General features: G+C 39.1%; 1 protein-coding gene across 1 annotated transcript in view; it reads left to right on the top strand.

Moving 5' to 3' along the window:
- TAOK1 (TAO kinase 1) overlaps positions 1-16,455 on the top strand; it is a 132,987-nt gene that overhangs the window by 105,903 nt on the left and 10,629 nt on the right. Inside the window, exons 14-19 of the mRNA XM_051992265.1 lie at positions 179-415; positions 1,247-1,375; positions 4,005-4,208; positions 4,646-4,885; positions 11,086-11,298; positions 11,923-12,105. Coding sequence (XP_051848225.1) covers positions 179-415; positions 1,247-1,375; positions 4,005-4,208; positions 4,646-4,885; positions 11,086-11,298; positions 11,923-12,105 — 1,206 coding nt within the window. The remainder of the gene's footprint in view (positions 1-178; positions 416-1,246; positions 1,376-4,004; positions 4,209-4,645; positions 4,886-11,085; positions 11,299-11,922; positions 12,106-16,455) is intronic.

Below are 16,455 nucleotides of genomic sequence, written 5' to 3'. Positions count from 1 at the left end.
AGTGGCTGGGCTCTCATCCTGGGTGCTTTGGCCCCAGAGTCAGTGCTCCTTCTGCCAATGACATAGGCTAGGTGCCAATTTTTAGGCTGTCCAAACAGCTCTAAAACTGATCTCTTTCCAAAGGATGAAGAGGAAAAATTCTTTTTCTTATTTCATCCTTCTTGCCTTGAACACCTAGGTTACTAGGCAGATGCAGGAACATGAGCAAGACTCGGAGTTGAGAGAACAGATGTCTGGCTACAAGCGCATGAGGCGGCAGCACCAGAAGCAGCTGATGGCTCTGGAGAACAAGCTCAAGGCTGAGATGGACGAGCACCGCCTCCGACTGGACAAAGACCTCGAGACACAGCGCAACAATTTTGCCGCAGAAATGGAGAAACTTATCAAGAAACACCAAGCGGCTATGGAGAAGGAGGTAGGGATAGAGTTGATGTTCATCTCTTAACACTGACAAAGGGATGACACTGAGTGTTTTGCGTGTCTCTTCTCAGGAGTCAAGCAAATTGACAATTAGGGAGAAAATCCTTACTTGTATAGTATCTCTCTCAAGGAATTTCTGTGACTTCAGAAAGATGTTTTGCTTTATGCTGTTTGCTTGCAGATGAAAGGAGGGAGTAATTTTCTTATGTGTTCTCCCTTAATTTTAGATGATAAGCAGTGCTTGTGAATTACCAGTGGCAGCAGTGAAATTATCTTTTGTAACTTTCATAATTTTTGAGGATCAGAAAATGGCTCCCAAAGACTTTTGCTCAAATTTTCTGGGGTCTGATCATTTAGATCAGGGGCTAGGAATCACTTCCACTATTTTAACTTAACAATTTTGGGGTCAGTTATTCAAATAAGTCTTTGTCTCAGTTTCTCCACTTATCAGATTGATGTGGTATTTTTAGCATTTTATTCTGTATTGGACTTTTCTTTTTTAAAGTGAATGTTGGTTGCAAGACAATAACTTCTGCCTACATGATGTTAGAGAATAGTGACTGATAAGTCAATAAACTACTTATCATTTGAGAAGGAGTAAATGGTTTAAGTTTTTTCCTTTTCCTTTAGTTTTGTAGCATCATGTAACATTCTTTATATAAAAGTGGTGACAGAGAAATGGTAACTTTTAAGTAAGCAACTTAATCTTACGTTAAGTTGAGATATATGTTCTACCACTATAAAGTAAATTAAGTTAAATAGCATGCAATTCACCTCTTCTTGTTTTTTTTTTTTTTTTTTGTTTGTTTGTTTGTTTTTTTGCTAGGCTAAGGTGATGGCCAATGAAGAGAAGAAATTCCAACAACATATTCAAGCACAGCAGAAAAAAGAATTAAATAGCTTTTTAGAGTCCCAGAAGAGAGAGTACAAACTACGCAAAGAGCAACTTAAGGAGGTATTTCTCTTGTTTATGCAAATGTTAAGGCCAGACTCTGGCTCTGCAGCTGGTTGAGTTGGGAGGAAAGAGTTTGCTTGGGCAACCACTTCATAAAAATAGCCCACAATCCCAAGTTAGATATAAGTTCCCAGCTGTGGGAGCATTCCTTGATGGTTAATATTGATGCTTTTCTTTTACCTTTGATTACTTATCCATTCCATTATACTGAGAATAAGTATGGTACATGAGGAAGAAAGCAAGCATTTTTAAAGAGATAATTAAATGAAACATGGGGAATAATTTCTTATTTCTTATGATAAATGCTAAAGCTATTTGACTTGCAGTGGTAGAAAAGATTCAAAAGTCAGACTAAAATTGGTTTAAAGAAGGTAACTTATTATTGCTCCAGGTATCATTGAGTTGGTGTACCTGAGAAAACTCATAAAGATGGCTTATAAAAATTACCATCTCTTTGTAAAATAATTTATAATCTTTGGATCATATTCAGAGTCAGTCATAGGTGCTTTTATACCATCAGTATACAAGGAATCTCTAGCATAGATCCCCTATTTCTAGATTAGATGCCAATGATGCTTTTAGTTTCATCTCTTACCTCCTCTCTATCTTCCATGTCTTTTGAAAGGCAAACCAGTCTTTCAACTTCAAATCTAAATTTTTATATGTTCTTATAAATTAATTCATTTCTCCTATGGGCAGAAACTCATGTTCTTATTAATAATTTACAAGAATGTGGTCAGATGTGATATATATTACTTAGAATAAGCCAAAAGCCATTTATTTTAGGAAAGATTGGATTTGTGCTAATAAAAGTACAAAGTTTTTTGATCCTGTAGTATCTTGTTTGATCACGCCTTTCGTATCTCTTTGTTTTTTAGAATTGTTAAAAATTGGTGGTCAGCAGATAGTTCTGAAGATACTTTATATATGTTATATATATATATATATATTATTCTCACAACAGCCCTGGGAGGAAGTACCTTTAGTAGAATGGCAGTGAAATTAATTGTTCATAAGAATGATTATTTAAATGAAGTCTCTAGATAGAAAAGTGATCTAATTGGATACTTGAAGCATCAATTAATAGATACTAATTGCAAAAGTCATATCTTTTGGGAATCTTACAAATTTTTTTTTATACATTAAAAGTGATTCTTACACACTAAAAGATTTCTGTTCTTAGAGCACTTTCAGTGGCAGATAAATTTTTTTCCCTTACAAATTGATCGCCTGAAATATTTTATTATACATATAGTTAACTATAAATGATGTGATAGGCAAGATATGGGTATCCTATATAATATCTTATATATTCTTTTTCATGTATTCATCATCTCATCAAAGGTAATCATCTATATGTTGCTGGTCAAAGACTAAGCACAATTTTAGTAATTAGATTTTTTGAAGTGATTGTTTTGTATGGTAATTCTGTAGTACAGGAAGTACAGTTGAAAACTTGAGGAGATTCTAAAATATATTCGTCAAATATATTTACTGTAAGATTGTTATTTGATAACTGAATTTAATGATAAATAAGCTGGGTTTTCTGAGTTGGATATCAATAAAAATGATCAAAACAGTGACCACTCTTCAAATAAATTGGGTAACACAGAAATTGTTTTTAAGTAGTAAGTTAAATTTGATGATTTTCTTATAAGCCTAACCTATTCATTGATTTTGGTTTTGCCATATTTTTTCTGTTATTCATGTGTTATCATTTAGTAGAAGATGGAGGTATAACAGGACTCAAATTTTGTAGTCATCTTCTTGGACCAGCATTATGAATAAAGCATGTCAGTTCCAAAGAATTTTCAGTTGCATCATCATAGTTAATTTTGACATTGTGTTTAGACTACGGAAAGTACTGAAGACTTTAGATTAGTCTGTTGGCCTTTCTGCCATTCTTATTATTAAGTCTTTTGGCCATTTTTGTCCTCTTATTTGATGTAAGAGCATTTTTGTTGAGGTGGAGGTAAGAAACTATGGGACTTGTGTGGTTATCTTAGGACCTTGAAAGTTAAGTCCATTTTACAATGGATTCTACTCTGCTACCTCATTATTGCTCATTTTTTCACTTCAAATTCTCCTACATTGATTTCAAAATTTTACTTAAAATTTCATACCATTAGTATTTATAATCTGTAAAACCAGGAGATATGATATTGCTTAATAACTATTTCAGCTCCATATTTTATGCTGCTCTTTTTATAGTAGCTCTGGAGCATTCACTGCCTTCTGGCATTCTTGAAGAGGGATCTCTTAGCTACATGGTAGACACTAACCAGTGGGCTTTCTCAGATACTACTCCTGATTCTGCAGTTTGTTAAAAATGGAGCCATTTAAAGCTAAAAAGCATTATGTGTTTCCTGGTACACAGGCCACTTGTCCTTTCTTCACTGACTTTTAATGCCAAGAAAGAACAGAACACTCTTCTGGGGTATTCTGAAGACCAAGATTGTCTAGTGCTGAAATGTCACCTTAAGGACAATATTTGGCCACTGTAGGTGATGTCCTGAATTTCTTTTTTAGATTCTCAGAAGGTCAAAGGAATAATAAATGTCATCCTAATCTGATGTGATGACTTTGGTTGCACATAGATAGTAGAATTTAGTCTGAATTCTTTTGCCAGGAGCTAAATGAAAACCAGAGTACCCCAAAGAAAGAAAAACAAGAATGGCTCTCCAAACAGAAGGAGAACATCCAGCACTTCCAAGCAGAAGAGGAGGCCAACCTCCTCAGAAGGCAGAGGCAGTACCTGGAGCTGGAGTGCCGGCGCTTCAAAAGGAGAATGCTGCTCAGCCGTCACAATTTGGAGCAGGATCTTGTCAGAGAGGTGTGTTAGCAGGCGTGCCAGGGGTTCAGTATAGGCAAAGGAGCAGGAGCACACGTATTGCTTGGTCCAACTGAGGGCCTTTTTCTTAATCCCAATCCTTGTAGAAGTTGGAATGTCAGTTAGATAATCACCTCCTAGTTTAACCTCTGGAACTCTTGATTTTGACTTTCATTTGACAGGATGGCTTAAACATAAACTTTAGATATAGTTTAAAAGTATTGGTAAGTTGTATAGTAGCCATAATCATCAGGAAGATTCATTAGCACCAAGTGCCCCAAAGTGTAAGAAAATGTGTGCTACCTGATGCCAAGGAATGCAGCTCTAGCCAAAAACCCCAATCATTGACTCTGCCCTGTGGCCATGCCCAAATCAGAGAGCCTCCTTCTAGTCGCGTACCTGAGGAACAGCTCATCCCTGTCTCTCATTTTCCCGATTAGGAGTTAAATAAAAGGCAGACCCAGAAGGACTTGGAGCACGCCATGCTCCTGCGACAGCACGAGTCCATGCAAGAGCTCGAGTTCCGCCACCTCAGTACCATTCAGAAAATGCGCTGTGAACTGATCAGGCTGCAGCACCAGACCGAGCTCACCAACCAGCTGGAATACAATAAGCGGCGGGAGCGGGAGCTGAGGCGCAAGCATGTCATGGAGGTTCGGCAGCAGCCTAAGAGTCTGAAGGTAGGTGAGAAGTCCTACGGAGGCACAAAGGAACCAGCAAAATAGAGCTTTCCTACACTTTTTCCTAGGACTTTTTTTTTTTTTTTGGTCCATTTCCCTCTCCCCAACAATGCCATCTTTGTACCTTTCTGGCATGTCTTTTTCTCTGATGTGGGCATGGTTCAGGAAGGAAAGGTACACACTTAAATGAAGGTGACTACCACTGACCCAAGAATAGTTTCTTTCTGGGCACTACTGTGACCATCTCAGAAAAGTATAGGAGCTCACATAACCTGTTCCAGTTCCTGTCCATGTTATCTCTTGACTTTACCAGCCCATGTCATTAAGGGCTTGGCACAAGTGGCTGGAATGCAAATTTAATTCTTAGATATGTAACAATTTTTCTTTATAAATATCAGATGAGGGTATGATTCCTAAATCATCTTTATTTTCCAAATAAAATGGCCTTTTGGGTCTGGCCTGTAAACAATTGAGTCTTAGTCAATAATGCTCATTTGCTAATGTACAAATATGGACATTTAAATGAAAAATATTGCTGATCAGTGATGTTTAGTGTCAGTAGAAGATCAGAATAAGCTAGTTATTAAGTCAAAGCATAGGATTAAAAAAATAGAATTTTAATGGTAGAAAAATTGAATTTAAAACAGCTACGTATTTGTAGCATATTATGGTATCACTGCTGGAGTTAAACTGTTTCTTCCTAAAGTTCTATCCATGTCCAATGAAGGTCATAAAGTCTATTAAAGGTTGAACAATCCTAAGGGATTTCTCGAAACTGTCTCTTTTGGAAGCAGGGCACTCATTCTCTTTACTTAAAGCCTGATGGGAGTGGAACAAGAAAGGGTACTTCTATTGGACTCACTGTGTCTTGGAACAGAGATACTTGTGTCTACAAAATCTCCATCCACAACACCCAAGTCTTCAGAGTAGTTACCGAGGGTCTGGGGTAGATCAGGAACATGAAGGAAATTTCACTCTCAATCTCAAAACACTTTGCTGTCCCCATTGACTTCAATTGTGGACTTTAAACTTCATTCATGAAGCTGAAAAATTTAGGCTTGGCAGTGATTTGACAAATTTGTTCTTTGCTTTTTGTTTTTGTTTGTGCTCTGCAACTGAATGAATAGATGGTCTAATTGGGAAATTCTTCATCTTCAGGAGATGTTGGGGGGCGTGGGGCATAGACTCAAAATTTCCAGAAGAGAAATGGATATACTAATTTAGTAAGGAGAGTAATCTACATGTTTTCCTTCATGTTGTAACTTACCTACTTGTTTTATGTGAGTAAAAAAGGCTTTTTCTCTATTGAAGCTAATTCTTCCATTTAAAGTAATCTGGTTTTTAGTGAGGGGTTTTCTCTTTCTGAATTTTAAATTTAGTCCAAGTTAAATTTTTTATTTTATTTCACTTGCAGCCCTGGTGATTTAGTAGCGTTCCATCATTTTATTTTCTTTCCTTTCCAAGTTAATTTTCCTCTTCATCGCTACTTGGAGAGATCTCCTTTTCTCCCCTCAGGCAACTGAGATTGACAGATTGGATACCTTTCATCATGGAGCATTTGAAATATGAAAACTTGTTAAAGAGTGGGGGGGTAACAGCCTTTGATTCTTTTCTCTGCCCAGTTTCTGACTGGAAGGAACAGGAAGAATTCTAAGGATTAAGCATTCTGCTTCAGAGATATGGTACCATATATATAGAAAATTACATTTTTCACTTAGCTAAAAGAAATTCTCTCCAGACCTCCAGTAGAATCACGACATGTGACTATGACATGGAGTCTCAAGGGAGTGGGTGGAAAATGAGGAAAGAATAAACTTGATGTCATCCACTGTGAATAAGGACACCTTGCCAGAAATCAGGCCTCGAAGGGGGGGGGGGGGGGGGGGGGGAAGGACAGTTTAGACCCAGCAGACTGCAATTCAACTGAACAGTCATAATTTCTTACACAGGATCTATCATGTAATTTTTGTGTTTTTTATACATGATGTCCATTGAATTAGTGTGTGGCTGTATGTAAGTGCAGGGCAGAGATTAGACTTCTTTTAATCTGGTAAGTGTTTGCATCCTCTTGGGGATGTTTTCAGGTGCCTTTTTCTAGTTAAAATTGTAGTTATTGGAAAAACTCTGTGTTATTAGGCACTGTGTTGTACCTTGAGGGTAGAGAGACACATGAACCAGTTCTGATTCTCCAGGAGTTTGCACTCTATTGGAGGAGACAGTGTATATGCATATTAATATCTGATAGATACACAAATTTGGGAAGGGAGCACTAGGAGCTGAGAGAGTGAGAACAGCTTTATAGAGCTGAGTCTTAGACTAAATTCCAAGTAAGGAAGTGGGGAAATGGCAGTACAGAAGTACAAAAAAGAAGAGGGTATGTCATTTGAAAGAACCAGCGTGGTGATCAATTTGAACTATGGCAGGCAGGACAAGGAATAATGGGTTTTATTTAAAGTGCTTGGACATCACTAATATGGACATATATTCTCCCTGATTTTTCTTGGATAAATAGGTATTGCATTGCTGACTTTTTCCAGTAGGTGGTGGAGGGAAAGAATTTGGGAGTAAAAATTTTTAAATGAATTAGTATTATTGTTGTTGTTATTATTATTAATAATATTATTTTGGTTAAAGAAAAGTTGCTTGGGGCTGAGAAACCAGGATAAGTTTTTGAGACCAGACATAGGCATTCTGTCTTTAGAGTAGAATTACTTTATCTTCCAAAGAGATCCCAGAAGAATAGTGGTTATTTCTATTCTTGGGCTCCAGCTGGATATATCTTCTCATGACTTTTTTCTAGATTATGGAAAGATTAAGCTTTGTTTTTATTTCTTAGTGAGCATTTACGAAGTACTTACTGTGTGCTGAACACTGGTTGCGAATACAAAGAAAGGAAAAAAAATACTTATTGGGGCCATAGAGAGCTCACATTTTAATGGAGCAGACAACAAACAAATAACAGTAAATCTATAAAATATATATAGTATAAATGGAATCTAATTCCAGAAGAATGACATTAGCAACAGAGAAGCAGAAGGGTTAGAAAAGATCTCTTGCTAGAGTTGGGAATTGACTCTTTAAAAAAAAAAGTCAAGAAAGCCAAGGAGGTTGAGGTAAGCAAGGAAAGCCTTTAAGTGTGAGAATTGGAAGCTCAGGGCTGGTGAAAGGAGGCTGGTGTAGATGGGTCATTATGGATGTGGACTGAAGTAAAGTATAAAAAGACTGGAAAGGTAAAAAGAGACTAGGTTATGAAAGACTTTACATGCCAAACAGAAGTTTTTTTTGAAGGATTAGATTTGATCCTGGGGTAATGAAGAGCCACTGGAGTTTATTGAGTAGAGGATTTAAATGCAGACATACACTCTATGATTATCACTTCAGTAGCTCTTAGTAGCTGAGTAGAGGATGGATTGGACTTGAGGTAGGAATATTAATTAATTTTTTGGAGTTTTAATTAATTAGGGAGTTTGGAAGCCAGATTGAAGAGGATTTATTAGTGAGTGGGATGAGAGGAATGGGAGATACCAAGTGTAAGCAGCCTTCTTAAGGAGTTAAGCTGAGAAGGGGAGGAGCAACATGGTATTATAACCGATTAACTAAGGCTTTTTTAAGAATGGGGAAGATATAGGGGTAGAGATGACTAAGATAGATAATGTAAGGACAGTTTACTGGAGAGGGTGAGAGATGATGAGATTAAGGGTGAATGTAGAGGGATTTGTCTGTAGAAGGGAAGTTGAAGATAGTGTAAGGAGGTGTTTGAGTGATAGGAGAGCAAAAGAGATCTCTCACTGAATAGCCTCAATTTTTTTAAAGTATGATGAATGGTAGAACAAATCAACTCAGGAGGTATATAAAGAGTTGCCTTGCTCTAGTGAGGGTCCAGCTGAGATTGTGTCACCTTAATTTGTAATGAACCTAATCAGAGCAGCGCTATAAGATTTTTCTTCAGCTTCATTCAGTAACTAATAGGAATCAAATTTACAAGAGTAATTCACTGTTAGAGCTATGCAAGATGTGATTGGAGATGGGACAGGGACAAGGGATTCAAGTGTAAAGTTGAGCTGATTTGGCACTGGGTGGAGATTGTGGCCATCATAGGGTTAAAGACCTGGGAAATGACTGAGAGAGAGAATGGAAGTCACAATAAGTAGAACAGGCTTAGGAGTTGCAAAGCATAGGAAAAGATGGGATGATAAAAATGGTGTTCAGGTAAAGGAATTTTGGAGTTGATGAACAAACCGACATTTGTATATAACCATTTTGCTGTGTAGTTGGGGTGAAATGGAGGAATAGATCAAGGAAATTAATAGATTGAGCAACTGGAAAATTGTGTGAATGCAAGAGGTGAAGTAGGAAAAGACTATGAATCAGGCAGTGAACTCATTGAGAATAGAAGGAGAATGTTCTAGAAGTCAGTAGATAATGACCGTCAGGATCTTGATTGGGTGATAAATTTGAATAGCCTGGTTCTAAAGAAAAGGGAGGTTTCTGAGTGAGGGGGGCTGAGGGAGCATCGCAACAGGGAATCAGGGGTTGTAAAAGGGCGAGCAGTACTAGAAAAGATGGTCAGAGAGGCTGATGCTTGGATCAAGAGGGATCCAGACTTCGGAGCCAGATGATGATTTAGGAAAGGAAAAGATTTAAGGGGGAAAAGTCAGGGTCAGTAAATATGGATTAAGCATTGTGTTGTAGGCAATAACGCTAACCTCTGGGAATACAAAGAAAGGCATAAGATGATCAAAAGAAGCTGAAAAGTGTGTGGGGATGAGCAGAAGGGGGCGTTGTTACCTACTGCGGGACAACCAGGTAGCAAATGAAATAGTGGAGGATCTGAGAGGAGCTTTTCAGTGACCCCCTGGGCTGTCCTCTCCGCTTGGGTGGGAAGGTTCAGGAAACAGGTGTTTTTAAGAGTTGATTTCATCTTGTAGAAAAAGAAGTTTCTGGGGACAACAGCCAATCAGGAGATGATGTGATTTTGTTATCAAGGGAACAGCAAGCTCTTAGTGAATGCCAGAAAATGGAAGAAGTGAGAAAAGCAAACGATAACAGGAAGTGTGCAAATTACAGGGCAAGGATCCCAAAGATACGGTGGGATGGGGAGGCAGATGGGAATAAGGGGTATGCAGGGTGAGATTGAGCCAGATGAAAGGGAAATAGGAAAGTAACAGGTGGAGAGGGTTTCCATATTTGCAGTTGGGGGTTCATAATCACTAGGATGAGGCTAGTGTGAGGAAATCAGTAGTATGCTAATTCTGGAGAATGAATCCAGGCAGAGTGTCATTGGTGAGATCATTCCACTGAAAGAAGCAGGTGATTACACTATTCAAGCTCCTCATTAAAGTTGGTGTCCGATGAGTCCCCAGGAAGCCTGCTTTGCAACAAGCAGGAGTAAGTAGAAGGGATTCTGATCAGGAGGCAGGAGATAGCAGAGTGGGGTGGGCAAGCTAAAGCAGGGGCCGGCTTCTTAATGCTTGTTGGGGAGGGGGCGCTGAGAAAGAGGCAGCGATGGATACTTTTTCATCCTTTGTGCACAGAGTAAGCTTGTCCCCTCAAGGAGAAAGACAGAAATATTAATGGAGTAGAAAAACCTTCCCGGCTAGCCTCAAGCATGTCACATTCCGCTTGTCTGGTTATGGCTGTGTGGCCAATCTGGTAACCGGACCTGAGGCAACTCTCCCTGACATCTGAGGAGGGCCGGGCCTGAGCATCCTGTGGCAGAGACAGGGCTCAGGAGACTGCTGTGTGAGCTGGTTCACGGAAACCGTGACGTTCCCAGCATACTGATTCAGAGAGGCCCTTTGAGTTTGTGTCTCTGTGTCCATCACAAGGATTTTCAAGCCAATCAGAGTCCACTGAATGAATCCCTGAAGTCATGACCAAGTTGGCCAGAAAAGGGAAGAGGACTGCTGAGAGCAGGGCCATCAGTAAGCTCTTTGTGTCCTGACACATGTTGAAGTTGGAGCTTTTCTTGTCAAAATGCCAACGTTCCACATATTGAGGGAAGGTAGCTGTGGCCTGGGATCCCATCTGGGGTGTGTGTGTGTGAGTGTGTGCGCGCGCGCGCGTGCACATGCATGTGTGCCTTGGACTTCTCCATTCCTTTTCTTTAGGCTTGTAATTAGAGCATGAAGTCTCAGCTTCTCAAGATAAGAGTAACTTGAAAACCATGTAACTGATGCATCCTTTCTCTCTTCTCTCAGTCTAAAGAACTGCAAATAAAAAAACAATTTCAAGATACCTGCAAGATCCAGACCAGACAGTACAAAGCCTTGAGGAACCACCTGTTGGAGACCACACCAAAGAGTGAGCACAAAGCAGTTCTCAAGCGGCTCAAGGAGGAGCAGACGAGGAAACTGGCCATTCTGGCAGAGCAGTATGATCACAGCATTAACGAAATGCTCTCTACACAAGCTGTGAGTGGCTTTGTCTGCATAGGGTCCCCCCACCTAAATGACATGAGGGTAGCCAGAATAGACATCAAAACCAAAATTCTCCTACTATAGTTCCAGGACATTAGTGAGAGTGACCTTTCCATGATATGGAGAATGAATCAGATGGAAACAGATTCTGTCCCAGCCCCGTCCTCTCCCCATAAACCACTTCATTTTCTAAAGAACAGGATTAGATCCCTTCTAACTGCTTAAGGTCAGTAGTTTTAACTGGCCAACTCAGTGGGCCAATAAGTAGTATTACATTGAGAGTTTCCCCCATTATCCCATTTGAATGGAATGCTGTTGCTTTTCTGTTCTCTCCCTTTAGTGAGTTAAAAAAAAAAAGAAAGAAATGAAAAGAAAAAAAACTGACATCATTTAGCCTGATACTAGATTTCTCAAGCTCTGTTCAGGCTAGCTTATTAGAAGTATCATCTTTGTTTACAAGAGGTAATAAGTGCATACTTAAAAAAAAAAAACAAAACCCAAACAGACAAAAACCCTTCCCTGTTCTCCCTTTCTCTTTCCCTTTCTTCTCCCCACCCTTGAGTGGGTTACCAGGGGCCTGCCCCCATGTGAGTCAGGCCTCTTTTTTTCCCCTCCCAGCTTCGTTTGGATGAGGCTCAGGAAGCAGAGTGCCAAGTCTTAAAGATGCAGCTGCAGCAGGAGCTGGAGCTACTCAATGCATATCAAAGCAAGATCAAGATGCAGGCGGAGGCCCAGCATGACCGGGAGCTCCGAGAGCTAGAGCAGAGGGTCTCCCTCCGCAGAGCACTCTTGGAGCAAAAGGTATGTCTGACGCACAGGCTTGTATGTCTCTTGTTAATCTCTGGTAATATATTCCTGTGTGTGCTGCCAGCTTTAATGGCTGATCATTAGAAAGAGGCAGGACTCGGGGAAGAGGAGCACTAATATGGGGTCATTGGGATGGACGGCTTCAGTAGTGGAGAGAGAAGACGGGACTGTCTACCTGGAATGTCTGGTGGCCTCAGTCTTCGTGTCCACCATAAACAGATTCCCAGGCATCACTGACTTAAGAGGATTGTCACCCATACCAAAGCCTTTTGCTTGTTCACACAGCTGAAAGGTTGGGCAGAAAAAGGACATCTTGGGAAAACTTTGGCAGCATTAGTATATGTGGTAGGAAAGATTGGGAATTCTTTTCCCCCATTGGATCCAATTGAGCAACTGTGTTTGTGTGTGTGAGAGAGACAAAGACAGAGAAAGGAAGAAGAGAAGAAAGGAGGAAAGAAAGAGAGGAATCTTTGCAGGAGTGCTCCCATTGGTCCTAGAAACCACCTAGCCCTGCTATCATTTTGTAGATTGAAAAAACAAAAGATGGGAAGCACTTTGCCTGACTCTGCAAAGCCAGTCGATGGCAATATCACAGCCAGAGCCCAGGTCTCTCATTGCACTGTTGTAGCATCCCAAGTCTGAAGCGCCATCTTTCACGTCACTGTGATCTGGCCTTTCATTTGGACATGGAAACCTTCTTGTGACCCCATTGTTTTAGGTTCCCCTTTTTGTAGTGGTCAATCTATGTCATCGGTTCCACTGAATCTCTTCATTCTTGCTGTGGTCTGCTGTCCCTGCTGCTTTCTGTATAGTGTAGAGGGTTCCTTCACCCTCACATTTCCACCTGGAGCCATGGGAGTAAAGACAGAATATCTGATTAAGATCAAGTAAAACTTTTTAGCCACTTAAGTTCACTTTTTTAAAAAAAATTATTTTATTTTATTTTATTTTTTTATTTTTTAATAGCTTTTTATTTACAAATTATATGTATGGGTAATTTTATAGCATTGACAATTGCTAAACCTTTTGTTCCAATTTTTCCCTTCCTCCCCACCCCCTTCCCCAGATGGCAGGATGACCAATAGATGTTAAATATATTAAAGTATAAATTAGATACACAATAAGTATACATGACCAAACCGTTATTTTGCTGTACAAAAAAATCGGACTCTGAAATATTATACAATTAGCCTGTGAAGGAAATCCAAAATGCAGGGGGGCAAAAATATAGGGATTGGGAATTCAATGTAATGGTTTTTAGTCATCTCCCAGAGTTCTTTCGCTGGATGTAGCTGGTTCAATTCATTACTGCTCCCTTGGAACTGATTTGGTTCATCTCACTGCTGAGGATGGCCACGTCCATCAGAAAGTTCTTGAAGTATATAATGATCTCCTGGTCCTGCTCATTTCCCTCAGCATCAGTTCCTATAATCTCTCTAGGCCTTTCTGAAATCATCCTGCTGGTCATTTCTTACCGAACAATAATATTCCATAACATTCATATACCACAATTTATTCAACCATTCTCCTGATGGGCATCCACTCAGTTTCCAGTTTCTGGCCACTACAAACAGGGCTGCCACAAACATTCATGCACATACAAGTCCTTTTCCCATCTTTAAGATCTCTTTGGGATATGAGCCCAGTAATAACACTGCTGGGTCAAAAGGTATGCACAGTTTGATAACTTTTTGAGCATAGTTCCAAATTGCTCTCCAGAATGGCTGGATGTGTTCACAACTCCACCAACAATGTATCAGTGTCCCTGTTTTCCCACATCCCCTCCAACATTCCGCATTATCTTTCCCTGTCATTCTAGCCAATCTGACAGGTATGTAGTGGTATCTCAGAGTTGTCTTAATTTGCATTTCTCTGATTAATAATGACTTGGAGCATCTTTTCATATGGCTAAAAATAGTTTCAATTTCTTTGTGAATTGTCTGTTATATCCTTTGACCATTTATCAATTGGAGAATGGCTTGATTTCTTATAAATTAGAGTCAATTCTCTATGTATTTTGGAAATTAGTCCTTTATCAGAACCTTTGACTGTAAAAATATTTTCCCAGTTTATTGCTTCCCTTCTAATTTAAGTTCACTTTTGTGGCTTTGCAGTTGCCGTGGCTGACTTCTTTAAGAAGTCAATTAACATTTGCTCCTAAAAAGGCCTTTTTTCTGCATTTTCTTTATTATTCATTGTAGAAAGTCAAAAGCAAATGCATATTTTAAAAAGAAAAAAAAGTCTGGTTAGTGAATTTAGGCTTTATATTTAACATAAAAAACTTTAAAATTTCAATGTAAAATTCTCTTGCATTCATGAAAAATGACTGAAATGGAGCTCTTCTTTTCTTCCCACCTCTTCTCTCAATAATTAGCCCACCCTAAGCAGCAAGATCAGGAAGAAATGCTGGAATTCAGGATTTCCTTCTTGTGTGTTAGCACCACCTAGTGGCTACATATTCTCATTATTGAATTAATATCTCTTTTGTCTTCTATCGATGTCCAGATGAAGTACTTTTTTAATGTCATGGGAAACATGGCCTCCTGACATGCAGGCCCAGAATGGCTCTTTGAAGATCAGTTAATATAATAGAAATATCAAATGTTTTACAAGTATCTGTTTTCAAGTGCTACTTGGTTTTCCAAGGATAATTTCTATATTTTAATTCTTTAATATCATAATAGAATTGTCACACAATTACCTACTTGTAACACAATTGCCTGGTGAAAAGAAACTTAGACTGAACAAATACCAAAGTGGTATTTATTAAACTATTTATTTAAAGTATTTATAAACTGTTCCCTAGAAAATAGGGAAATACTCTTGACCCAACAAGAGGAAAGTTTGCTTGTTTCCAGATGGATAATCATTTGTGGTATGGAATTGTTTTAAGCCTACTGAAGTGTAAGTTCTTACAGACTAAGCCACCCAGCATCTGTGTAAGTTTCCCTGTGAGTGAGACCATACTTTTATTTTTCTCAGCCTTCACTTAGATTCATCTTGCACTAAATGATCCAGAATGTTATGTGCCAAATGAAAAGGATTCTGAATTGTCCTCATAGCCCATTCTCAAAATCATCTTTCTTCCAAAGGGGAAATGAACTTTTTTAGTACTCTTGGCCAGGACAGTGTCTATCTGAGGGGCTTTTGAGTAAAAATGGGTATCTGATACTCTTACATCATGACTGGAGTACTTTCTTCTCCTGGAAAGTTGTTCACTTTTCTCGGAGCTGGTATACATTCATAAAGGTTAACATTTCCTACAAAAATATCTGATGAATCGGGAAAGATCCTACTGTATTTACCCATTTGGTAATTTTCTGATGAACTCTTCAACCTAAGGATGTCTTCAAAGTAATTGCTTATATGCAATAACTATCACACATGAAATTGTTTTGGCTTAATGAAAAGAAGTGGTCTGAGCCTTTTAAAAAAGTGTTTTATTGATGCTTCTTTGACACTACTGTCACTTTGTGGGGACCCCTAGTAGAGCCCTCCCTGATGATACAGAAGTATAGTTAAGTCGGACACTTCAGTCCATTGGCCATGCTGGAAAAATGCAAGATTATGTATTTGTTCCTGTAGTCTGTCAAGGGGCAAGAGAGGTCTCTTGCAAACTCTGGGCTTTTCATGACCCACACATGGCATTCTTGCCATCATGTAAGGAGAATTGATGAGAGGAAATGAGTAGGTGTTAAGGAAGTGATAAGAATGAGTATAAAGACAATGGATGCTTCCTCTTTGTCCACTTGACAGTCCAACCAGACTGGCCTCCCTCTTGCTGTCCTCCACCCCCCACCTCTCATCTGTGTACTTTGTTTGGAAGGCAGTCCCTCCCTTCTACCTCATTTCCTTCAGAGCAGGACTTGTGGGCACCTGGCTGCAGGAAGCCTTTTCTGGATTTACATGTTTCCGATTTACATGTACCTCTGAGTTCATGTTATTACACAAGATAATTTAAATGAGATTCTGGCTGTCAGGGACAATTTGATTTTTTTTTTTTTCCTGGCCATAATAGGTGTCTTAATATTGATTGGCTGAAAGCCCCCACAATGTTGTCCCAATCAGTGTTATTTTGTGTTGCTTTCATTAATATTTTATTACCAAATTTCATAGGAATATCAAAGATCTAAGAACCAATGAACAATTTAAGAATTTTTCTTAGGGCTGTGTGTTACAGTCTCCTCTCAGGCTAGAAACTGACATTGGCAGAAAGCAATAAACCACATGTAAACCCAAACTGATGCCAATATCTGTCAGTATCTTATCTTAAAAAGGGCTTTGTTTCCAAGCCAGATAATCTGTACTTCTATTAAAACAGATTAAATTTAGGGTGATTGATAA

The sequence above is a fragment of the Antechinus flavipes genome, chromosome 4 (assembly GCF_016432865.1).
Source record: "Antechinus flavipes isolate AdamAnt ecotype Samford, QLD, Australia chromosome 4, AdamAnt_v2, whole genome shotgun sequence".
Classification (NCBI taxonomy): domain Eukaryota; kingdom Metazoa; phylum Chordata; class Mammalia; order Dasyuromorphia; family Dasyuridae; genus Antechinus; species Antechinus flavipes.
The sequence above is the reverse complement of the archived record's forward strand: the minus strand, read 5'-3'. Positions and strand labels throughout refer to the sequence as shown.